The sequence below is a fragment of the Zootoca vivipara genome, chromosome 6 (genome assembly GCF_963506605.1).
Source record: "Zootoca vivipara chromosome 6, rZooViv1.1, whole genome shotgun sequence".
In the NCBI taxonomy this organism is placed as follows: domain Eukaryota; kingdom Metazoa; phylum Chordata; class Lepidosauria; order Squamata; family Lacertidae; genus Zootoca; species Zootoca vivipara.
Genome location: NC_083281.1, coordinates 14,429,662 through 14,456,200, shown reverse-complemented (window position 1 = coordinate 14,456,200; position 26,539 = coordinate 14,429,662). Strand labels below are relative to the sequence as shown.

Here is a 26,539-nt window from a genome sequence, read left to right as displayed (position 1 = left end):
AGGAAAAAAATAAGACATCCCTTGAAAATAAGCCATAGTGTGTGTTTTTGAGGAAAAAATAAATATAAGACATGTCTTATAATATGAGAAACACGGTAATAATTACTAAACCATAACAATAACAGTCACAATGGATAAAAACCACAATACATACAATTCACATACAGAATTTGCCAAATCCAGTGCTGTATAAGTGCAAAATCTTAACACCATAAGCACACTTTGTTGACATCAGTCTATCTTGGGAGACAATGGAGGAGTCCATCTTTGGGGTGGTCAAACTCTGTTGGAAGCTTACTGTGCCTGCTGTGGCTGATACAGGAGAGAAATGTTTTGTTGCAGCTGCGGCAGATGAAGGTATCTGGATGTGCTGCTGCAGATGCATCATGGAATTTCTTCTCTCGGTGCTCCTCCAAGCAATCATTCCTCCTCTGGTAACTGCTATAGATGCATGACCTGACTACCGGTCTCCAGGCACTGTAGTTGTCTGCAAAGAATCACCACAAGGCTGTCTTAACCGTTGGTGCTAGGGTTGCATGGCACCCGGGCACAAGGCTCTCAGGGGCGCCAGGCTCTTGCCCCAGCTGCATGGCGGCTAACTGTTTCGGCTGTGCACGCTGTGCCCGGAGTGCCGTGTAAAATTGCAGGGGCTGCGCGACACATCCTGTTGCGTGCGCTGAGGTGTGGGTTTCTTTGTTGGCTTTTCCGCTGTTGGCGCATGCTCTCTTCACCGCCCAATGTGGGGTGCCAGCACAGAACGATGGGGAATGCAAGCGGCAGCAGAGGAAACATCTCCGGACGGGATCTGCCATGCGCCAACAGTGCCAACGGCAGCAACAAAACCTGATAATAATGATTTATTATTTATACCCCACCCATCTGGCTGGGTTTCCCCAGCCACTCTGGGCGGCTTCCAACAGAATATTAAAATACAATAATCTATTAAACATTAAAAGCTTCCCTAAACAGGGCTGCCTTCAGATGTCTTCTAAAAGTCTGGTAGTTGTTTTTCTCTTTGACATTTGGTGGGAGGGCGTTCCACAGGGCGGGTGCCACTACCAATACGGCCCTCTGCCTGGTTCCCTGTAACTTGGCTTCTTGCAACAAGGGAACCGCCAGAAGGCCCTCAGAGTTGGACCTCGGTATCCGGGCAGAACAATGAGGTGGAGACACTCCTTCAGGTATACTGGACCGAGGTCGTCCAGTATACCTGAAGGAGCATCCCTGTGCCACTTTACCCATCTAATCCTTAGCCTGTTCACCTCTTCTTAGTTGCTTCCTTCCTTCCAGACATTGTGGTAGATTGCATTGTTTAGCTCGTGATATATCGTGATGTTTAACTGGGGATAACATTGCAATGTTAACATTGCAATGAAGAAGTGTGCATGCACACGAAAGCTCATACCAAAATATAAACTTAGTTGGTCTTTAAGGTGCTACTGAAGGAATTTTTTTATATTGCAATGTTTAGTTGGGGATATAGCACAGTGTTGAAAACCATTGCCTAGCCGTCACACACATTGTGATTCGTGATATATTGACAGCTCAAATATTATGAGTTGTCATGATGTGAGCTTCAAACCAGTTTTGGATGATATATTGATATATCGCCCAGCCCTAGCAGACATACTGGGAATTTTGGATGGAAGTGAGCATGCCCTACTGGTTTTCATGATACAGAGGCAAGGGAAAGCTGAGTGTAGTAAGAAATGCACTCTGGACTCTAAGAAGGCTGATTTCAAAAAGCTTAAGGAACTACTGGATGAGGTCCCATGATGAGAAATAGTCAGAGAAGGGAGTCCAAGATGGATGGGACTTTCTTAAAGGTGAAATATACTGAAGGTACAAATGCAGACAAATCCAACAAGGAAGAAATATGGGAGGCATAAGGAGCTTGCAGGTGAGCTGAGATTTAAGAAGGGCATGTATAAGTAAAAGAAGAAAAGGGAAATCACAAAGGAGGAGTAGCCAACAGTTGCAAGGAGAAGGTTAGGTGAGCTAAAGCTCAGAATGAGCTGAGGCTTGCAAGGGAGGTTAAAGATAACCTTGGCTATCTTCAAAGCAAGACAAAGAACAAGCAAGTCGTATCTCCTCTGGGTGGAGAAGATGGAGAGAAGCTATTGGGTGACAGAGAGAAAATGGAATGGCTGAACATCTACTTTGACTCCGCCTTTACCCAAAAGGAAAGCAGCGTCAGCCTGGTAACAACAGAACAATCAATTCAATGAAGGAGCTGCAGGCCAAGATAGGAAAAGAAGTAGTAAAGGAACACCTAGCTATTTTAAATGAATTTAGATCTCCAGTGCCTGATGAGCTGCACCCAAGGGTTCCAAAGGACCTTGCTGATGTAATCTCAGAGCCTTGGAGAACAGGTGAGGACCCTGCAGACTGGAGGTGGGCAAATGTTTTCCCCATCTTCAAACAGGAGAAAAAGGAAGTTCCAGGTAACTAATACCATGAAGGGTCCTAGAACAGATAATTAAATGGTAAGTCTCTGAGCACTTACAAAAAGGATGCTGTAATTGCTAATACCCAGCATGGGTTTTTCAAAAATAAGTCATGCCAGACTATTTTTAAAATAGTGTTACAAGTTTGGTGGATCAGGGAATTGATATGGGCTTTAGTGTATCTTGATTTCAGTAAGGCTTTTTGACAAAGTCCCCCATGATAGTCTTTATGAGAATCTGGTAAAATGTGGGCTAGACAAGGTAACTGTTTCGTGCATCTGTACCTGGTTGTCTGATTGAACCCAAAGAGTGCTCACTAATAGGTCCTCAGCATCCTGGAAGAAAGAGACAATTGGGGTGCTACAGGGTTCTGTCTTGGGACCATTGTTGTTCAACGTTTTTATAAACAACTTGGATGAAGGAATTGAGGGGATGCTCATCAAATTTGCAGGTGATACCCTACTGGGAGGGGTAGCTAATGCTTCAGAAGACAGAATCGGGATTCAAGATGACCTTCACAGATTGGAAAACTGGGCCCAAACTAACAAACTGAATTTCAGGAGGGACAAATGTCAGATTCTGCTTAGGTGGGAAAAACCAGCTGCATAAATATAAGGTGGGCAACAACTGGATTGCCAGTAGCACATGTGAAAAGGATCTGGCATCTAAAGAGACAAATGGCTTAGAACCTAAGTCAACAGCGCAGCGGTGCCGACATGGGCTCCAGACTGTGGGTGCTCTGCGAGAGTGCGCCATGCCATGATGTAATGACATGACATGATGTCATGTCATCACATCACTACGTCATGATGTTGCGATATGGTGTGCATGCGCTGCTACAACAACAACTGGGCTGGGGCCTGGGTCTCCACCACAGCTCCTCTATTGGGGCCTGCTGCAGCCGCGGGTGCACCCCGGAAGCACGTCTGCAGCAGCAGCAGCCCCCAACAGAGGTCCCACAACAGCAACTGGGCTGGGGCCTGCGTGCTCTGCCAGAGTGCCAGAGGAAAGGCGGCAGCTGGCAGCATCAGTGTGCAGCAGTGGAGGGCAGAGGCATTTTCAGCTCATGGTCATTGATGGCTATCTTCCATGAGTCATTGACCTGCAATAGGTCAGTGAGCAAGCCAGGACACAGGCTCCTGACATGCCAGATTGCTAGGCAAAAGAGAGTTTTTCTTTCCCCTTTTGCCTGGTGCAAAAGTTCAGTTTGCTTTCCGAGTGATACTCTGAGCTCCAAGCACCCTTTGAAGTAGGCAGACAGTTGCAGGTCAGCAATTTATTGACCAGTGGCTGCCGGGCTTAAGGCAGGCAGTAGCTGACCAGTGAGACATGATGATCTCTCCCACCGACAAAGGCAATCTTTGGTACTCGTACCTTATGCCTATCAGGTTGAGCTCATAGCTCATAGCTGCTGCCTCGCAGTCGCATGTCAGTTTTGCTGTGTTTGCAGCACCGAAGTGACCTCTCTGGGGCGTAAGTTTGAGCAGTGTATATAGAGGTCTTTGGCTGTCCAGATGACAGGACCCCTCTCTTCAGCCTTGTTGTGGTCCAAAGGAAAGAAAGCAATGCATCTGGCAACAGGTTAGCCTGCCAGTCAAAGGCATTTCTGGGGTGTGGCTGCTGTCGCATGATGACAGCTTCTTGAAGCCACAGATGAGAGCTGCGTGCAGGCCGATGGGGAACAAACTACCCAGAAGGATCATGAAATGTCCACCACAAGAGATACTGCCTCTCCCCTAACACCCCATGCACCCCATAAATTTAATAATATTAATAATAATAATAATAATACATACATACATACATACATACATACATACATACTGAGCGAAATTCTGGCATGTGGAATTTTTACTCAACAATATCTCTGTTTAGAATTATTTATGTATTAGATTTGTATACCGCCCTTCATCCATAGATCTCAGGGCAGTTTAGAGCATAAAAATACAATATAAAACACAAAACATAAAATACAGAATAAAAACGAGAACATAAACAAAACAAAAAACAATAACCCTCTCTCCCACAAACCCATCTTTTAAAGGGTATAGGATGTTAATCAGACAAAGGCCAGGTTGAAGAGGAATGTTTTCACCTGTCGCCTAAAGGTGCACAATGAAGCATCCTATGCACAGTCAAGACTGTACAATGCTTGCAGGTGTGGGGAACCACAATCTGCAATGCTCTACCCACTTATCTAGGGGTAAGCCTCATGGATTTACTTATGAGTAGGCATGTATAGGGTTGAACTGCAAATGTATCTGTGCCTAACTGTGTAGTTTTATCTTCTTTTTAAAGAGAATGAAAGCTGAAGTTTCACTTTGTTAGTTTGCATGCAGTCTTTCAATCACCTTGGTGTGATTTCCACTTGCATTTGTGCAATTTGATGGAAAGGTCGGAGAGCAGTGCTCATCAGTGTACTGAGGATGATATCTTACTCTTCATTACAGCAGTATAAGCCCTAGAAATGATTCAGCTTGAAACAGGAGGTCAGTTCAACACATCACATGCAATCAACATGAAAAGTACTTGCCATGGATCCTGTTTTTTCAAGCTGCAACAGTCTCCTGCAGCAGGAGGAAGCCCAGCTGCCTGAAACAATTGGAGAGGGCTTTTTTGGGGGGGGGGTACAAAGAAGAGGCAATCATCTCCTTGCAGCAGGAAACTCCTTTGCTGTCTTGTCCTATTTTCCCCCCCAAAAAAAACCCTCTCCAATGCTGCAGGTTTTACATATACAGTAATACATGCAGTAATACTGATACAGCTCTGCCAAGGTGAGCAGGACCAGTTACCAAGTAAGCTGAAGTAATGTTGTATTGTCAGTATCTGTACCATCCAATCTCTGCTTGAAAACCTCGAAGGAAGGAGAGTCCACAACCTCCCGAGGGAGACTGTTCTACTGTCAAACAGCTCTTACTGTTCAGATGAAGCCTATTTGGGGATGCTGGTAAAGAAGTGTGCATACGGTAGCATGGATGTTTGCTTTAATGTTTCCAAAATGGCTGCTGCTTCATCTAGTGTTTTGTGGAGTAGGGCTTACCTCCCATAAGTCACTGCCAAGTTGTCTTTCTTTCCCTCTTCTGGATTCTAACCAACTCAAATCCTCTATTAGCTGTATTTGTTCAGAAAGCATTTTGTCTAGAAGCAAACTCTGTGTTCAGCCTGCTTATGCAAGGCCCTAACACATGATGCAACAATCAAGATTTCAGAGTTCTTTGAAAGAAGTACAGGTACAGGGACCCCTGACCATTAGGTCCAGTCACAGACGACCCTGGGGTTGTGGCGCTCATCTTGTTTTACTGGCCGAGGGAGCCGGCGTACAGCTTCCTGGTCATGTGGCCAGCATGACTAAGCTGCTTCTGGCGGACCAGAGCAGCGCATGGAAACGCCATTTACCTTCCTGCCGGAGCAGTACCTATTTATCTACTTGCACTTTGATGTGCTTTCGAACTGCTAGGTTGGCAGGAGCTGGGCCCGAGGAATGGGGATTCAAACCGCCGACCTTTCAATTGGCAAGCCCTAGGTTCTGTGGTTTAACCCACAGTGCCACCCGCGCCCCCTTTGAAAGAAGTAGGCCCTCATAAAACCACATTATTCTTGATGATGAAAAGGGCATCAAACTGGAATTTGCTACCAAGAAGTGTGGTGGAGTCTCCTTCTTTGGAGGTCTTTAAGCAGAGGCTTGACAGGCATATGTCAAGAATGCTTTGATGGTGTTTCCTGCTTGGCAGGGGGTTGGACTGGATGGCCCTTGTGGTCTCTTCCAACTCTATGATTCTATGATTCCATGCAGGCCTTGCTACAGAATTATTAAAAGCTAAAAAGATTTCTAGTTTAGGGAACTGTGTCCTTTTGTTTTGTTAGGAATTTGTAGGTTTAAAACTTGACTTCTGACACTATGTCAAAGAAGGCTTTGAGGACAAACCAATCTGGAAGCTAGCAAGAACTTTATTGATTCTTATCAGAAAGATACAAACAACAGGAACTCCACTTTTTAAAGGCAGTATCAACAGAAGTAGGTTGTCCCAATCAAGGGAAGCCATAGTCCCACTCTATTCTGCCTTGGTCAGACCACACCTGGAGTACTCTATTCACTTCTGAGTACCACAATTTAAGAAGGGTGTTGACAAGCTGGAATGTAGAGGAGGGCGACTAAGACGATCAAGGCTCTGGAAACCAAACCTTATGAGGAACAGTTGAAGGAGCTGAGTAGGTTTAGCCTGGAAAAGAGGAGATATGATGGCCATCTTCAAGTATCTAAAGGGCTGTCATATGGAAGAGGGAACAAGCTTGTTTCCTTCTGCTCTGGAAGGTAGGGCTCAAACCAATGACTTCAAGCTACAAGAAAGTAATGGTACTGCTCAATTCTGCCTTGGTCAGACCACACCTGGAGTACTGTGTCCAGCTCTGGGTGCCACAATTTAAGAAAGATATTGACAAGCTGGAACTTGTGCAGTGCAGGGCGAGCAAGATGATCAAGGGTCTGGAAGCCAAGCCTTATGGGGAAAGGTTGAGGGAGTTGGGTGTGTTTATCTTGGAGAAGAGGAGACTGGGAGGAGATATGAGAGCCATCTTCAAATATCTTAAGGGCTGTCACGTGGAAGATGAAGCAAGCTTGTTTTCTCCTGCTCTGAAGGGTAGGACCCTGAGCCAATGGCTTCAAGTTACAAGAAAGAAGATTCCGACTAAACATCAGGAAGAACTTTCTGACAGTAAGAGCTGTTGGACAATGAAATGGCCTCCTTCGGAAGGTGGTGGCTCTCTTTCCTTGAAGGTTTTTAAACAGAGTTTTCATGGTTACCTGTCTTTTTTTAAAAAGACTTTATTTTTAAAAAACATACACAAAGATAAAAGAAAAGACACAAACACAACCAACACAACATAAACAAAATCTTAAACAGAAAAACATTCAAACAGCAAAAAAATAAATGTAAATACTAAATAAATCCAAATCATATATACATAAGGATAACATAAAAGTAAATCATATATGTAATAATAATAAACAATAATAGACAAAATAACAATATAAACAAGAACATCCTGAAATTTAAACAGTGCTAAAAAGCTTCACCCCACCACACACACACCCTCCACCACTTGTGACTTCCAGCCACTCCTATATACTGATTTATATTTCCTTGATAAATTGCATACTTTGTTTCTATTATAAATTTCTTTTTTTCTTTTTTACTTTTTCTGCCCATCATACCTCTGCTACAAGATTCGCTTTCTCTACCTGTTTAAGTATTGTTTGAATAATTTCCAATCCTTCCCTGCTTTCTCTTCACTTAACCCTTTCAATACCCCAGCTTTTACTGCTAAATTTTGATATTTTGTTAATTTAGTTAGCCAATCTTCTTTACTCGGAAATTTATCACTTTTCCAATTTCTTGCGATCAAGAGTCTGCCAGCTACTGTTGCATTCATCAATACACAGCTATCTCTTGCTTTTATTTCTTCATTTAGCATTCCTAAAAGGAATATTTCTGGCTCTTTTCTAAACGAATATTTGACTATCTTTTTTTTACAATGCCACCATACATGTAAATAAGTACCGACTTCTTCTTTACACCTCCAGCAGATATTATTACTTCCTTTATACATTTTCATCAGTCTTGCCGGTGTTAGATACCACCTAAATTGCAATATATATACATTTTCTTTTAAATCATAATTTGAAATATACTTTAGATCCTGATTCCATAATTTTTCCCAATTCTCATACATGATTACTTTCCCCAGATCTCGTCCCCATTTGATCATAACTTATTTTGTTTGTTCATCTTTTGTTGCCCACTCCAATAACAAATCATACAATTTTTTAATATATTTATCCTTCCCCTCTAATAATATATTGCCAAATTTTGAAATTTCTTTTTCGAAGCCAATGTTATTATCTTTTTTAAATCTTTGATTAATTTGGAAATATTGTAGCCAGACATTGCAATATACTATTATGATTTCATTATACTCTTTTAATTTCAAATTTCCACTTACTTCTTCTAATAATTCTTTATATGTCAGCTAATTTCTTTCCATATTTACTCTTTTAACTGCTACTGCTTCTTTAGGTGATATCCACCACAGCATTTTTGGCTCCAATATGCCTTGATGTTTCTTCCATGTTCTGTACAGCGATTTCCTTATGATGTTATTCCAAAAGTTATTATGTTTTTCCATTTTATCCTTTAGCAGATATAGGTGCACCTTCATGGTTACCTGTCATGGTGCTTTAGCTATGATTCCTGCATTGCAGGGGGGTTGGACTAGATGGCCCTTGGGGTCCCTTCCAACCCTACGATTCCATGACTAGAGGTGCTTACCCAACTGTCACTATCTTCAGATGGGATTCAATCACATGCCAGCAAATTTGGGTAGTACGATTAAAGTGGATTCAGTGCACTTTCACAACAATCCCATCATCTTTCTCTCCCAAGTCAGACTTTTATTTTGCAATAGGAAAAGGGAAAGTGATAAGATAATGCAATAGGAAGTGTGGAATAATGCTTAATGCAAGGTCACCTACTCTCCCTGCCCAAAAATCTGGATGAATGTTCGATAGCCAGGTTGTGTGGCTGACCTAAGTACAATGCTACTTACTGACTGAACTATATGTCAGTTGCATCCACATAACATAGACACAAGCCAGTGACAAACCTTGGGATCTCAAATTTCAGCAGTGCCCTGTGCAGTGCAAAAAATTTGATGCCCCCTACCTCTTGCACTCCATTTTAAAACATAGTTGCAATGCCCCTTAAGCTCCATGGCCAGTGCAACCAAACTGGCTTGCACTGCCTTAAATCCACCTCTGCACAAGTCACTAGGGATCCCACAGAGGCAACGGTGGAGGAAGCTGCTCGGGTGCCTGGAGCGGCGCGCACCGCAGAGCCTCCAGAGTCTGCCTGCCTCCTCTCAGGAGCGCTACAGCTGGGGGGGAAGCAGTGGTCAAACCATTTGGGCAGCGTGGAGCCTTGGTGCGCCCAAGCCACCACGTCTCTCCCAGGAGTGCTGCCCAGCATTTTGTCACACCCACCCACCCCCGTGGTGACACCCGGGGAAGTCTGCACCTACCGCACCCCCTTCTTCCGCCCCTGCACAGAGGCCTCACACAAGAAAGAGCTAATGATAGGCAAAGCTATAGTCCTATACTGTGTGAACACAGTAGGACTTACATCTGAGTAAAATGCATAGGACTGTTAGTAACCACAGCATGATTGATAAATAGGTAAAGGTAAAGGGACCCCTGACCATTAGGTCCAGTCGTGACCGACTCTGGGGTTGCGCGCTCATCTCGCATTATTGGCCGAGAGAGCCGGCGTACAGCTTCCAGGTCATGTGGCCAGCATGACAAAGCTGCTTCTGGCAAACCAGAGCAGCACATGGAAACGCCGTTTACCTTCCCGCCGGAGTGGTACCTATTTATCTACTTGCACTTTGTGCTTTCGAACTGCTAGGTTGGCAGGAGCTGGGACCGAGCAACGGGAGTTCACCCCGTCACAGGGATTCGAACCGCCGACCTTCTGATCAGCAAGCCCTAGGCTCAGTGGTTTAACCACAGCGCCACCTGGGTCCCAACTGATTGATAAATACGTATCGGTTAATCAATATGTGATTAATCAATGGAATGTGTGCACAGCACAACAGCTAGGATGATCAAGGGTCTAGAAACCAAGCTTTATGATGAGGAATGGTTGAAGCAGCTGGGTATGCTTAGCCTGGAAAAGAGGAGACTGAGAGGAGATACGACAGCCATCTTCAAATATCTTAATGGCTATCATATGAAAGATGGAGCAAGTTTTTTTCCTCCTGCTCTGGAAGGTAGGACTTGAACCAATGGCTAAAAGTTACAAAAAAAGAGATTCTCACTAAACATACGGAAAAACTTTCTGATAGTAATAGCTGTTCAACAGTTGACTAGATGAGGGTTTGGATTAGATGACCCTTGGGGTCCCTTCCAACGCTACAATTCTATGATCCTATGTTTCTGTGTTTCTGCAGTGTACCAGAGCAGTGTGGCCAAAATACCTTAGCAGTGCTTCAGAGGTGGCTAGAAAGTACTTTGTTGATCATGGATAACAAAGTGAATTGGAAAGCCTAATAAGAAGCCCCTTCATGGATTGTCATTGTCAAAGCCTTGTCATTGCAAAGGGGCTTGAATAACTCAGAGATGCTATGAGCTATGCCGTGCAGGGCCACCCTAGATGGACAGGTCATAGTGGAGGGTTTTGACTAAACGTGATCCACCTGGAGCAGGAACCGGCAAGCCACTCCAGTATCCCTGCCAAGAAAACTCAATGGACAAGAACAACAGGCATATAAAAGTTATGACACTGGAAGATGAGCCCCTCAGGTCAGAAGGCATCCAACATGCTACTGAGGAAGAGTGGAGGATAAGTACAAGTAGATCCAGAGCTGATGAAGTGGCTGGGACAAAGCTGAAAGGATGCTCAAGTTGCGGATATGCCTGGATGTGAAAGGAAAATCCAATGCTGTAAAGAAAAATATTGCATAGGAACCTGGAATGTAAGATCCATGAACCAGGGTAAGCTGGGTGGGGTCAAAAATGAGATGGCAAGCATAAATATTGGCATCCTGGGCATCAGTGAACTAAAATGGAAGGGAATGGGCAAATTCAGTTCGGATGATCATCAAATCTACTACTCTGGGCAAGACTCCCATAGAAGAAATGGAGTGGCCCTTAAAGTCAACAAACGAGTGGCAAAAGCTTTACTGGGATGCAATCTCAAAAATGATAGAATGATCTCGATAAAAATCGAAGGCAGACCTTTTAACATCACAGTAATCCAAGTTTATGCACCAACTACTGGTGCTGAAGAAACGGAAATTGACCAATTCTTTGAAGACTTACAACACCTTCTAGAAATGACACCAAAGAAGGATGTTCTTCTCATTATAGGGGATTGGAATTCTAAAGTAGGGAGTTGAGATAAAAGGAAAACTTTCAAGTTTGGCCTTGGAGTTCAGAACGAAGCAGGGCAAAGACTAATAAAGTTCTGTCAAGAGAAAAACCTGGTCATCACAAACACTCTTTTCCAACAACACCAGAGACGACTCTACACATGGACATCAACAGATGGGCAGCATCAAAATCAGATTGATTACCAGTATATTCTCTGCAGCCAAAGATGGAGAAGCTCTATACAGTCAGCAAAAACAAGACCTGGAGCTGACTGTGGCTTCTTAAAGAAAAATTCAAGCTTAAACTGAAGAAAGTAGGAAAAACCACTGGGCCAGTCAGATACAATCGAAATCAAATCCCTTATGAATACACAGTAGAAGTGAGGAACAGGTTTAAGGATTTAGATTTGGTGGACAGAGTACCTAAAGAACTATGGATGGAGGCTCGTAACATTATACAGGAGGCAGCAACGAAAACCATCCCAATGAAAAAGAAATGCAAGAAAGCAAAGTGGTTGTCCAACGAGGCCTTAAAAAATAGCGGGGGAGAGAAGGCAAGCAAAAGGCAAGGGAGATAGTGAAAGATACAGGAAATTGAATGTAGACTTCCAAAGAATAGCAAGGAGAGACAATATGGACTTCTTAAACAAGCAATGCAAAGAAATAGTGGAAAACAATAAAATGGGAAAAACCAGAGATCTGTTCAAGAAAATTGGAGATAAGAAAGGAACATTTTGTACAAAGATTACCATAATAAAGGACAAAAGTGGTCAGGACCTAACAGAAGCAGAAGACATAAAGAAGAAGTGGCAAGAATACACAGAGGAATTATACCAGAAAGATATGGTGGTCTCGTACACCCCAGGTAGTGTGGTTGCTGACCTTGAGCCAGACATCCTGGAGAGTGAAGTCAAATGGGCCTTAGAAAGCATTGCTAATAACTAGGCCAGTGGAAGTGATGATATTCCAACTGAACTATTTAAAATCTTATAATATAATACTGTCATAGTGCTACACCCAATATGCCAGCAAGTTTGGGAAACTCAGCAGTTGCCAGAGGATTGGAGAAGATCAGTCTACATCCCAATCCCAAAGAAGAGCAGTGCCAAAGAATGCTCCAACTACCGCACAATTGTGCTCATTTCATACGCTAGCAAGGTTATGCTCAATATTCTACAAGGCAGGCTTCAGCAGTATGTGGACTGAGAACTCCCAGAAGTGCAAGCTGGATTTCGAAGAGGGAGAGGAACCAGAGACCAAATTGCAAACATGCAGTCGATTATGGAGAAAGCTAGAGAGTTCCAGAAAAACATCTACTTCTGCTTCATAGACTACGTGAAAGCATTTGACTGTCGAGCACAGCAAACTATGGCAAGTTCTTAAAGAAATGGGAGTGCCTGATCACCTCATCTGTCTCCTGAGAAATCTCAATGAAAGAAGATCAAACCTATCCATTCTTATGGAAATCAGCCCTGAGTGCTCACTGGAAGGACAGATCCTGAAGCTCCAATATACCTGAGGCTCCAATATACTTTGACCACCTCAAGAGAAGAGAAGTCTCCCTGGAAAAGACCCTGATGTGGGAAAGATTGAGCGCACAAAGAGAAGGGGACGACAGAGGACGAGATGGTTGGACAATGTTCTTGAAACTACCAACATGAATTTGACGAAACTGTGGGACTCAGTGGAAAACAGGAGTGCCTGGCATGCTCTGGTCCATGGGGTCCATTAATAATAATAATAATAATAATAATGATAATAATAATAATAATAATAATATATTTATACCCCGCCCATCTGGCTGGGTTTCCCCAGCCACTCTGGGCGGCTTCCAACAGTATTAAAATACAATAATTTATTAAACATTAAAAGCTTCCCTAAACAGGGTTGCCTTCAGATGTCCTCTAAAAGTCTGGTAGTTGTTTTACTCTTTGACATCTGGTGGGAGGGCATTCCACAGGGCGGGTGCCACTACCTAGAAGGCCCTCTGCCTGGTTCCCTGTAACTTGGCTTCTCACAGTGAGGGAACCACCAGAAGGCCCTCAGCACTGGACCTCAGTGTCCGGGCAGAACGATGGAGGTATGAGACCTCCATATATTTCTGGTATAATTCCTCTTGTGTATTCTTGCCACCTCTTCTTGATGTCTTCTGCTTCTGTTAGGTCCTTACCACTTTTGTCCTTTATCATGGTAATCTTTGCACAAAATGTTCCTTTCATATCTCAACATAGTGTCCTCTTTTTTGCTCTTCAAAATATGGCAACCTTATGAATGCCAGGGTTTGCCAATGTAGCATCTGCGGATGTACAATCATGCACAGAGGCCTTCCTTGGCATCCACAGGGTTCCCTTTGCTGAAATTAGGCTTCAGATAAGCATTCTGCTGTGGCCAATAGAATAGTTTGTAGTGTGGGCTTGTTTGCAGTGTGCCCATGGTGCCCAAAGCAATTGGATAGTTTGGCAGAGTGCCCATGGGCCCCAGAAGTTGATCACCTTTGATATGTGTGTTGGCCTATGCTGTAGAAATGTGCCTTTTTTGTTTTGTAAGTTCAGCCATGTATATAAAAACTGGAAGCACAAGTTGGGAAAACCACCAAGACCAGGAATGTATTATATTTTTCATTCTGTTATTTAAACTCAGAGTTGGGGCAGCTGACAATGGTAAGAACTGGGAGGGTGAAAACTATGGGTGGCTTGAAGGCAAAGAGATGTGGGGGGGGGATCAAGGCCATGAAGGGTTTCGAAGGATAAGGAGCTTCTGCTGGATCCTAGGTAAGAAGAAAATACAGGTTTTTAAGGAGAGGTGTTCTATGGTCTGAGTAGTAAGAGACATGAATGATTTTGACAGAAAAATTCTCAGTAGTAGAGGAGTAATAGTTGCAACTGGCATTTATGTAGTAATTTTGTGTCTGAAGCAGTTAACTTACATTATTTTAGTGAAGCTTAACTCTTTTTCTTTGGAGATCACTCGTTGCTGAGTAAGATTGTCTTCCATGCACACGGTCTTAATGGTGTGTCCATAGGTGACTGTGGAGGCCAGTTCTGGATCCACACATCCTTCCACAGTGGGGACATAGGTTTCCAGATGGGAGTTGATCATGGTAAGGGTTTGCCAAACGTGCCTTCCTCTTAGCTCATTTCTCCCTTTCGTCCTGAGTTCAAGTATCTTCAAAGTTCACAACACCTCTGGTAAAGGCTGTTCTCCAATTGGAGCGTTTGCAGGCAGTGTTTCTCAACTGTCTGTGTTTATACTACATTTTAAAGATTTGCCTTGAGAGAGTCTTCAAGCTTCTTTCGTTGACAGCCAGCACCACTCTTTCCATTTTTAAGTTCAGAATAAAGTGGTTACTTTGTATGACAATAATCAGGCATCCAGACAACATGAACAGTCTAACGAAGTTGATGTTGAAGAATCATTGCTTCAACACTTGTAATCCTTGCTTCTTCCAGTTTGCCTGTCTTCCCAAGTGATATGTAAAAAATTTTTGGAGACACCATTGTGGAATATTTCGAGGAGTTGGAGATGACATTTTTAAGTGGCCCATGTTTCACAAGCATAAAGTATGGTTGGTAGTACAGTATCTTTGTAAATAAGCATTTTGGTTTCCCTGTGAATGTCCCGGTCCTCAAACACTTTGAACTTCAGTCAGGAGAAAGCTGCACATACAGAGCTCAGGCGATGCTGGATTTCGGCATCATTGTTGGCCCTCGTGGAAAGGTAACTGCCCAGGTAGGAGAAGTGATCAACACTTTCCAATGTTACAGCAACGTTACACTGCAGAGGGGTTATTTTGTGCTTGTTGGTTTTTTGGATGTTGAGCAATAGACCAAGCTTTCTGTAAGCTTCTGCGAAGATATTTAGGATGGATTGGAGGTTGTCCTCTGAGTGTGCATACACTACGTTGTCGTCAGCATACTGAAGTTCTATGACGGAAGTTATGGTAACCTTACTCTTTGCTTTCAACCTACTCAGATTAAAGAGCTTTCCATCTGTTCAATACATGATTTCTACTCTGGTGGGGAGTTAGCCTGTTGGTTTTTGGCAAGTTTTATTTGAAGGGTTGAAAGCCACTCATTAATGCCAGTAAGGACTTCTGACAAGAGCTTCACAAGATCATTTTTGATAGCAAAGCCTACTCCATGTATTTGACGTTCTTGTTTAGGTAGACCTTTCCAGAAGAATGTGTAGCCTCCTTTTTCTTCCTTCAGTTGTCCCTCTCCTGCTCTTTGAGTTTCTTGAAGCACTGCAGTATCGATGTTAAAACGTCACAACTCTCTTGCAACGATGGCAGTCCTCATTAAATCTCCCCCCAAAAAATTTTTATTTATTGATTTTCTACAGGGAAAAAAGGAGGACAGGACCAACAATTCATCCAAAATAATAATAATATTACCCTCCCCCCAATAACAAAAGAAAAAAGAACACAAAAAAAAGAAAAAGAAAAGAAAAAAGAAGAAAAACAAAAAACAAAAACAAAAATACAAACATCATATTCTTACTTAATTAACATTATGGGCTTCCCCGACACCCCCCCCCCCCGAGTTCAAATTAATTCCCTCTTAAGCAGCTTTTCATTTTTCCCCATATATCAACTAATATTTCCATTTTAACTTAATATATTTATACAATATCTTCATCTCATTTAGATACACTAGAAACGGAAGTGTCAGGCCCTTATATATATATACAGAGGGTGGTGGGATGGGTGGGTGGGGATGGGTGATGGGCTGATGGGAGTGGTAAACCTGTGGATGGCTGTTAACGGCTGCTGATGGCTGCAATTAGTCCTGGGGGGAAAAACAAGGGCTGAGGTGCTAAAGAAAGCTTGATCATGCATATAATGAGATAAGAATCCAATGTCTCTATTCATCCCAGGTGGCTCCATGGTTTTAAGCTTGGTAATTAGTTCCAATTCAGCAACTTCTCTTTCCAGTCTGTTCCTGAAATTTCTCTGTAATAAAACAGCTGCTTTGAGATCTTGTATAGAATGTCCTGGGAGATTGAAGTGTTCTCCTACTGGTTTCTCTGTCTTATGGTTCCTGATGTCAGATTTATGTCCATTTATCCTTTGGCGTAGGGTTTGGCCTGTTTGTCCAATATAGAGAGCTGAAGGGCACTGTTGGCATTTGATGGCATACACAATGTTAGAAGACGAGCAATTGAATAGTCCTGAGATGGTATGTTGGATGTTGTTGGGGCCAGTAATGATGTTGTCCGGGTGTATGTGGCAGCAAAGTTGGCATCTGGGTTTATTGCAGGCTCTGGTACCAGTGTCCATGTTAAGTCTGGTGGTTGTATTATTGTGGGTGAGGAGTTGTTTAAGATTGGGTGGCTGTCTGTAGGCCAGTGTTTCTCAACCTTTTTTGGGCCACGGCACACTTGTTCTATGAAAAAAATCACGAGGCACACCAACTCTGTGCCGCCGTATATTTAGTTTAGTTTGTCTAAATTTTGCCGCGACGTGCAGCGACGAGAAGGGCGATTTACATTGTCACGTGCCTGGCGGACGCCAATAAACAGTGCTGACCCGCCGGAAAGGAAGTTGTTGAGCTTTTTTAGGGGAGTTAAAGTTGTTGAGCTTCTTTGAGGGAAGCCAGTGATGTACCAGTGATCTACCACAGACACCCAGTGATCTACCGGTAGATCACGATCTACCTGTTGGACATGCCTGAACTAGACCATGTGAAAAATGAACATAAGGCTTTAGCTGCGGTCCGTTCATTTTCAGCTTTGTATTATTGTTATAAAAAAAGACATTCTGTTGTTGCGCCCATAACCTCGGTTTAAGGCGCCCTTGAGCTCCTAGCTTTCATATCTCAGTTTCTAGCACTGCTTTGAAGCATACACATAAAGACGGTAAGTGTGAATTTTCTAAGGACATTTCCAAAAAACACAGATTTACTCGCAGCTCCTTACTCAAGAGTGCCCTGGGGGAACCAATCAAAGTTTGCGAAATTGCCTCTCTCTCCATAGAGCTGTATACCGAGGGCAGAGCGGATCACACATACATATAAACACGCACAAAAGTTGCTTTTCTTTCCAAAACACAGAGCCTCTTCCGGATTCCTGCGACGGGCATGCAAATCCGTTTCCAGATCCGCCAAGCCAGGCTCTCGCATCGCTTCGCATCCACCTTAACTCCTCCCCGGCCCCATTCCCACCCACTTAAAAAAGAAAAGAAAAAGTGTTACACCGAATTACCTCTTCCCTTCCGTGTCCACAGCCTGGATGTAAAAATACCGGGCGGGGAGGACCACCTCTGCTCTCAGGCCGGGTCCCCATACCAAACTCTTCTCGGGGCTCAGCTGGCTCCCCGCAGCCGACTCACAAAGGGCCAGGATCACCGTCCCCAATGGCCAGTAGCAAGTCAGCCCAAGGCGGAACATTTACAGAGCTTCCCGTCGAAGGAGCAAAGGGCAATGCGGGGGGTGGGGAGGCGAGCGTCTCTCTCGCGCTTAGAGACGGCAGTTTTGCAGGACGGAAGGCAGCGGGTGTTTCCTCCGCTTCCTGCCCTCGTCTGAAAGCTGCAAGGGAGAGGCGGCCTTTGTCTGGGCAATGCATGAGCGGGGAGGGGCTCCGGGACGGCAGCCACATGCCAGTTCCTTTGTCTTGCGACGGCAGCCCCTACTAATGACGGCCGGAGCCTTTGCGCTCCTCCGCCCGCATCTCCGAGGGGGGGTCGCCAAACGTCGCGGCACACCAGCCAGCGTCTCGCGGCACACTAGTGTGCTGCGGAACAGCGGTTGAGAAACGCTGCTGTAGGCAATGAAAGTGAGCGGCGGTGGCAGCAGCAGCAGCTGCAGTGCTCATAGCTGAAGCCTTAAGCTACAGGCGCTGCCACCGCCCCCGCTCGCTCGCTGCAGCCGCTGAGGAGCTCGCGCCGTTCCCTCCATGGGTGGGAGGAGCGCGAGCGTGCGCCTTGGGAGGGCGGCGGTGGCATGGGGGTTTTGCGGGGCAGGGTAATTAGAGGCTGAGATGGGAGTAATCAGCCTCCCCGAAATCTTCCCAGGGGGTACAGGAAGATGCAGGCTCATCCGCAGATGCCCAACAAACCAGACCCAAATTTGGAAGGGAGGAAGGGCTGGGGGGCACTGGATGGAAAGCCCCCGAGAGAGTCTGGCTCTCCTGGATGTTGTCTCCGCGAGCGAATCAAGTTCCATTTCTTAAGAGGAAAAATTGGATTTAAGTTTTGGACATGCTTCAAGCGAGGAGGGAGGAACTACTCTGCTAAACAACTCAGCCACTGAGGTGCCAAAAACGACTGAGTGGAAGTAGGTTTAACATCTGTTGGTATGTTAGAATGGAACAGAAGGGGGGGGGCGAGCCTCTTTCATTATTGTATTTTACTTCATTATATTACTTGGCAAAAAAAAAAAAAAAACCAGAAGAACCGTCTACAATATTTATAACAAGCGAGATTGGAAAGTTTGGTATTTGTTGATATAATATGGCTTTAAAACTATAAACTGTGTGGAAATGAAAATATATTAATTAAGGTTTTAGACTTTTGATTTGCTTGGAAGAGGAAAAAAGATTCTCCAATTTGTTGACATCAGACAGAAGCAGGATCTCATTAGCCGCTGGAGTCTTGTTAAAAACTTGGACGGTTTCCTGGAATCTTCATGGGATGTGTCGCAGTTACAATTTGGAAATCCGCCATGCTGGAAGTTAGGAGTGGGTTGCAGTTAAATAGTCATAGGGCGAGGTGAGCCTTTAATATGTCACAATATTTGTATTTCTAGTTTTGATCTGGTAAATCTCCCCTGGAAAGGCTATGTTTGATGCAACCGGTTTTGGAAATTAGTGAGCAGATGCTTAGACTTGATTTTAGAATCAGAGTTGGAAGAGACCACGAGGGCCATCCAGTCCAACCCCCTGCCAAGCAGGAAACACCACCAAAGCATTCCTGACATATGGCTGTCAAGCCTCTGCTTAAAGACCTCCAAAGAAGGAGGCACTCCTTGGCAGCAAATTCCACTGTCGAACAGCTCTTACTATCAGGAAGTTCTTCCTAATGTTTAGGTGGAATCTTCTTTCTTGTAGTTTGAATCCATTGCTCCATGTCCGCTTTTCTGGAGCGCAGAAAACAACCTTTCTCCCTCCTCTATATGACATCCTTTTATATATTTGAACATGGCTATCATATCACCCCTTAACCTTCTCTTCTCCAGACTAAACATGCCCAGCTCCCTAAGCCGTTCCTCATAAGGCATCATTTCCAGGCCTTTGACCATTTTGGTTGCCCTCCTCTGGACACGTTCCAGCTTGTCAGTATCCTTCTTGAACTGTGGTGCCCAGAACTGGACACAGTACTCCAGGTGAGGTCTGACCAGAGCAGAATACAGTGGTACTATTACTTCCCTATTTTATCGGAATTGTGAAGATGGCAGCTGCCAGCAATGAAAAGACTTTTGGATTGATTCAACAGAAACACCAGCGTGTGAGGAGATACGGTCAACTTATGGAAGGGTATCATAGACATAAAATCTACACAGAAACACATCATTTGTTTTAACTCGCTTGTGGGAACAACTCCGAGGCTGTGAAAGAACGAAGGATAACATCAGAAAGAAATAGAGGAATCACTGAAAATGACTAGGAAATGCAGTAGAATTATGAGGATGACTAGAGCCCTCCAAGCTTGAAGCATGGGATGTCCCAGAAAATTTATAATTTGGCAGAATATTTGGATTATTTGATATGTATATGTATAATATGTATAATTTGGAATATTTAATGTGATATGATTGGACTGTTAAAGTGGAAAATTTAATAAAAATGATTTACAAAAATAAATAAAATCAAGAGAGTCTCTCCTTGCAAACTAGCTCCAACTTGAGAGCAGAGATAAGGCAGAGAAGTGAGAAGCCAGGAGCACTGCCGTGTTGCCTCACCCTCCTGTCCTTGCAGCAAGGGAAACTGGGCAACACACATGGTTCCAGCAGTGCTTTCCTGCCTCCCTTTTCTTCCCTCCCTGCTTGGTGGGCGGTGGCAACAGCAACGGCCCCCTCCCTCCCTCTTGGCCAGCCCAGGGAAGGCATGGGTGTGTCTTCACTGGCCATGAGGAGGAGGGTTGGGCGCAACTTGCCTCCTTGCAGCTCTGGCCTCGATGAGGGAGCCTGTTTTGGGGGTGCCCAGGGCCATAGCTCCCCTGCCCCCCATGCTATGCCACTGTGGGAATGGCTTCAACTGGTGGCTAAAACAGGTGAGGGTATCTGATGGTGCCTTGCACACCTCCGTCCAGCAACTCCTGCAGCCAAGCTGCTGCAAAACATATTGCTCTGCTTTCCTTTGGACCACATCAGTGAGGCAGAGGGGGAGACGGGCCTTGTTGTTTGGGCAGCCCAGGACCTCCACACACATTGCTCAGGCTTGCACGCCAGAGAGGTCACTTTGGTGCTGTTAACTTCACCCCTGGAGGCACACTCCATTGTCTCTCAAGACAGATGGGGGCCAACAATGATAATATAATAAAAGAAACAATTAAGCACGATTAAAAATCATAAAGTATCTACATGGTGCACTGCAGCTGCTATAGCAGCCAGAAAAGCCATTACGCGTTCTGCCAAGACCAGCAATTTCCAAGTGGTCCATGCAGGCGGTGGAGGTGGGAACTCCATGCACAAGAGAAGCTGGAGAATGGGGAAAATAGAAGTTGGATACTTTTTGACTTTTCTTTGAACAGGGTTCCTCCTTCATGCTAGCACTTTCAATGATAACACTTAATACAATTGCATTTCTTTTTAAAAGCTGAAGGTTTCATTTCAGTTGACTAAAGATCCTTTGATTAAAGCTTAATGTGGTTTACAGGCAGGAACTATGTGATTAACACCACTGTGTTCAATGGTGTTTACTCCTAGAAAACTGCGAAAGATTGCAGTCATGCTAATCCCAATAAATTGGGCATTGTGCCAAGTACTGCTGCTCTGTTTGCATTTTGTGTTGGATCAACACAGCTGCCTGCAATTTTCGGGGGAGGTGAAGGGGTGAGGTGGGGGGCTTGATTGGAAAATGGATTTTTTGGTTGTTTTCCTACCTTATTCTGGAACCCCATAGTGGCAGGGGGATGTCTGGAAGGGGTAGGATTTTAAAGTAAGGTTATTAAAATGAAAAGGATTAATAAAATTAGGAGGAAGGAAAATTGCTAAAGAGGAGAGTAAATTGGAAATCAGAAAGGGGGGGGGAGGGAAAGTCCATAAGACAATGATTAGGAAATGGATGTTAAAGGTTTATGTGTAGTGTTGTTATTGTGTTAAAGTGTTCGTTGTGATATTGTATGTTTTTTGTTTTGTTTTATATGTGTGTGTTTTATGAAAATTGAATAAAATTTATTTTCAGAACAGCTGCCTGCAATTTTTTATTCTCGTTGGAGGCATGGCTATGGGGGCTCACAAGATGAGTTCCTGCACTTCCATATTTATATCACTCCTTGGCAATAAACATGGGGTCATAGAATCTTAGAGTTGGGTCCTCTAGTCCAACCCCCTGCAATGCAGGAATCTCAGCTAAGGCATCACCCAACCTCTCTTTAAAAACTTCCAACAAAAGAGAGTCCACCACCTCTTGTGGGAGTCTGTTCCACTGCTAAACAGCTCTTACTGTCAGAAAGTTTTTCTGAATGTTTAATCGGAATCTCCTTTCTCGCAACTTTAAGCCATTGGTTCGAGCTCAGAGCAGGAGAAAACAAGCTTGTTCCCTCCTCCATGTGACAGCCCTTAAGATATTTGAAGGTGGCTGTCATATCTCCTCTCAGTCTCCTATTTTCCAGGCTAAACATACCCATCTCCTTCAAGTACTCCTCATAAGACTTGGCTTCTAGACCCTTGATCATCTTGGTTGCCCTCCTCTGCACACGTCCATCTTGTTCATCTCCCCATAATTTGAGCACTACGTCTCACCCTTTAGGAGGGCTTGGTGCCTGATGTTACCTATGGGACTTAGAGGTTTCAGACCCCTCAAACTAGGAACAATATGAAAGTATGTCCTATTGACAATTCCCCAACTCCCTTTGCTTCCCTATATGCAGCCAGTTGAGAAGACAGATGGTGCATACCAGGGTGCAAGGCTGCAAGCTAGGACTGTATTCCCTTAAATTTCTGCTAGCTCATGACTAAGAGGTGGTGCTTGTGTACTCAACAGGCCTGTCTCGGTATCGAGGTGCTGGGCTTGATTCAGTTACCTCCTTGTTACCTGGATTGGAACCTGATTTTTTTTCTACTTTAACTATCAAGACTTCCTAGAAATCGAAATTTCATTTTTCATTTGATCCCTGGCCATTACCTCACACCACAGTTCCCACAATTGCCTGGGAAGGGGGGGGGATGTCCTTTTAAAGCTATGCAAATATATCCTCTGGTTTTTGGATGGGTTTATTGCTTTGCTTGATGTATCGTGCTTTAATAGTGACTTGCTCTAAACATTTGCCTTAGGGTAGAAACAATGGCTTACTGCCTCAGTTGCCACAGGTGTCCAGGACTGAATAAACTAATTATTTGGCTGGTTTTAAGCAATTAATCTGTTTGCATGTATCTGTAATTTCCTCTTCTTTCCTTTCCAGGTGGACACTGTCTGGATCTGGGCCGCAGTGTGATCTGCAAATGCCGTCAGGGTTTTGCTGGCCCTCACTGTGAATTGAATATAGATGATTGCGCAGGGAACCCCTGTGCTAACGGAGGCACATGCATTGATGGCCCAAACAGCTACACCTGCTCCTGCACCCTGGGCTATGGCGGAAAGGACTGTGGTACCCGCATGGACGCTTGTGGCTCCAACCCTTGCCTGAATAGTGGGACCTGCTACACCCACTTCTCGGGCCATGTCTGTGAGTGTTCGTCTGGCTACATGGGTTCCAGTTGTGAGTTCAAAGTTCAGGTTCCCACCCCTGTTAGCAGCCAGCAGATGGCTGAAGGCCCTTTTCCTGTTGCCCTGGCAGTTTCCTTTGCTCTGGGGCTCATGACGTTGGTGCTTGCGGCATGTGCCGCCGTGGCTGTGCTTCGGCATATGAGGCAGGGCCGCAAAGCTGTGAAAAGCAGTGTCCGCAATGACCTAGCAACCATCAACAACCTCAAGGAGAGAGATGGCTTCCTCATCTCCCCTGGGCGCTTTAAGGTCTCAAACAAAGACAGCCGATTCAGTGGTGACCAGTTCAACTGCAAGAGGAAGTTGCTGGATCAGAGCTGTGAGTCTGTCTGCAAGAAGAAGCTGGAAAAGTAAGTGGTACCCATCTGTCCGATTTGGGCTCCTTCTATTTGCTTGTAACTTGAAGACTGGTGTGAAGTTCTGGGGTAGGGTGCATGGGCAAAGAGCACAAGGTTATTAATTGGGACTTAGCATTTCAGTCATATTACACCAGTGCTTTATCATCTACAGTCATACCTCGAGTTGCGTTTGCTTCATGTTGCGTTTTTTCAGGTTACGAACGCGGCAAACATGGAAGTGTTTACTTCTGGGTTCGCCGCTTCACACATGCGCAGGAGCGATCTGCACACTTCGCACATGCGCAGGAACGCTCTATCGCATCAAGCGCAGAAGCGGCACTCTACTTACGGACTTTTCAGGGTGTGAACGGCCGAACGGCACCCCGGAACATATCACATCCCTAAGTAGAGGTACCACTGTACACCAGTTTATCATCCACACCTAGTCCATTTCTGGGTCCACTTTAAAGTGCTGGTTTAAAACCTTTAATAGCTTGGGACTAGGATATCTGAGGGACGCGGGGGGCACTGTGGTCTAAACCACTGATCCTCTTGGGTTTGCCGATCAGAAGGTCCGCGGTTCGAATCCCCCGATGGGGTGAGCTCCCGTTGCTCGGTCCCTGCTCCTGCCAAGCTAGCAGTTCGAAAGCACACCAAAAAGTGCAAGTAGATAAATAGGTACCGCTCCAGTGGGAGGGTAAATGGTGTTTCTGTGCACTGCTCTGGTTTCAGTGTTTCCGTTGCGCCAGTAGCGGCTTCTGAAAGACTGCCTTCCTCTGTATATACCTTACAAAGCTTTAAGATCCTCTTCAGAGACCATTCTCCATGTGTCCCTGTCAAGAGTAGTAAAGTGGATGGCTGCTGAGGGAGGGTAATCTCAGTTGTGGAATAGCCTCCCCAGGGAGCCCTGGCAGTGCCTTTATCTGGTACTATTCACCTGTCTTTTAAAACACTTGCATTAAAAAAGCAATGATGTGGAAACTTGGACACTTTATTGAAGGCAGCCCTGTTTAGGGAAGTTTTTAATGTCTGATGTTTTATCATGTTTTTAATATTCTGTTGGGAGCCCAGAGTGGGTAGGGTATATAATTTATCATCATCATCATCATCAATTTTTTATTCTGAACTGCTACTTTGGGGGTTTATTCTCATCTGATAGAATGAAAAATTTATATTTCATTTGATTGTTTATTGTGCTGCTTGTATTGGATTTTATTTCATGCTTCTGTGAGCTGTTTTCAGTAGTAGTGGAAGTAATTTAATTTAATTTAAAAGTAAATGTAGATTTGGTCGGTAAGTACAAGAAAACAACACTATCCAAGCTAGTGATGCTCATAAGAGACACTGAGTTTATGCTAATGTGTTGGCTTATTGTAGTACATCTAAGAATATGTATATGTAGAAATCCTCATTTGCTCATGAGATGATCATGTGATTTCTTCAGGAAAAATCTATCTGAGCAGGATCCTAAAGGACTCTGAGCCTCATTCATTGGATTGTTCCAGGAAACTGCCATTTAGATTTACCTCTTCTCAGGGTTTGTGTGTACATTTGTGGGTAAACAGGAAGGAAGTATGTTTTACAATGTTCATCTCAAATAAAAAAAAACACCTCAGTTATTTCAGGATACTGTGCAAGGGAAGAAATGCCTTTGTATTTTTAGTGCTTCTGGTGCAGGCTATATAAATTCACAGAGGAACAGCCCTGTAAGATGGACCACCATTCTATTAAAGTGGTCCCTCGACTTACGAACTTAATCCGTTCCGAATGCACACTCGTAGGTTAAAAATTTCATAAGTTGAAAAGCAGATTCCCATAGGAAAAAAATATTCGGAAAAATTCGTAAGTTGAGGAAACTGCATTTAAAAATTCATAAGCTGAGGAAACCGCATTTAAAACGCAAACGGTTTCCGTTCGGATGTAGAAAAATTTGTAAGTGTGCGGCCATTTGTCCCATTCATAAGTCGAAAACTTTGGATGTCGAGTAATTCGTAAGTCGAGGGACCACTGTATATAGGCAGATAACCGTTAGCATCCATCTGCCTCAGCAGACAATGGAAAGCACCTTTGTGGGTGAAATCAAACCATTGGAGGGTTACAGCGCCTGCTGTGGCTGTAGAGACTGATATATACAGGAGAGATATATTTTGTTGCGGCTGGGGCAGATGAAGGCATCTGGTAGTGCTGATGCAGATGCACCAGGGTGTTTCTTCTCTCTGCGCTCCTCCCAGTGGTCATTCCACCTGTGACCACTGCTATGGGTACACGACCTGACTGATTGTCTCCAGGCAAATACACTGTATGATTTAAGAGCATCTGAACTGCCTTACCATACTGGATTTAGCAGTCATCTAGTCTACAACAGACAGCCTGTTGACGCTGGAAACTTGTGTGTGCGAAAGCAACTGCCTTCCTTTCTTGCTTGTACCCCAGTATTCAGCACTACCTCTGAACACTAAAGTTCCATTTTTAGCCCTCATGATTAATGGCAATCTATAAACTCCATGATAAAGGGTCCCTTTACCTTTACTATAAACTCCATGATAAACAAATTCAGATCACTCTACTGGTCAATACCAAATTTTGTAGCAATTCTATAAGTTTATTTCTGCATAGTGAGAAGAAATATTTTATTTTGCTTTGTTCTGGATCAATTGCAAATCAGTTTCATTAGATGGCCCAGATCCCAGAGTCTTCATTCTTTCTTTCTCGTTTTCTCTTTCTCAGCAAATGTTTTCTACCAGTAAAGATACAGTAACTGTGAAGATTTAGTTTTGCATTAATGTTCTATTGAAACCTTTCATCACAAAATAAAAAGCCAAAGTAATCTAAATAAGAAAAACAACAAGAAAAAGGAAAGGAAAGGAAAGGAAAGGAAAAAAAGAAGGGGGAAAACACAAAGTCCTCTCTCAAAGGTAGATCTTAACTCAGGGGTCCCCAAACTAAGGCCCGCGGACGGTCTGGGAATCAGCA

At 44.1% G+C, this 26,539-nt stretch overlaps 1 protein-coding gene across 2 annotated transcripts in view; it reads left to right on the top strand.

Annotated features, from left to right (window-relative positions):
* Positions 1–26,539, top strand: part of DLL3 (delta like canonical Notch ligand 3) — a 111,230-nt gene that overhangs the window by 50,109 nt on the left and 34,582 nt on the right. For both annotated transcript variants that reach the window (XM_035116867.2, XM_035116866.2), the window contains exon 7: positions 22,927–23,578. In XM_035116867.2, the coding sequence (XP_034972758.2) occupies positions 22,927–23,578 (652 nt within the window). The remainder of the gene's footprint in view (positions 1–22,926; positions 23,579–26,539) is intronic.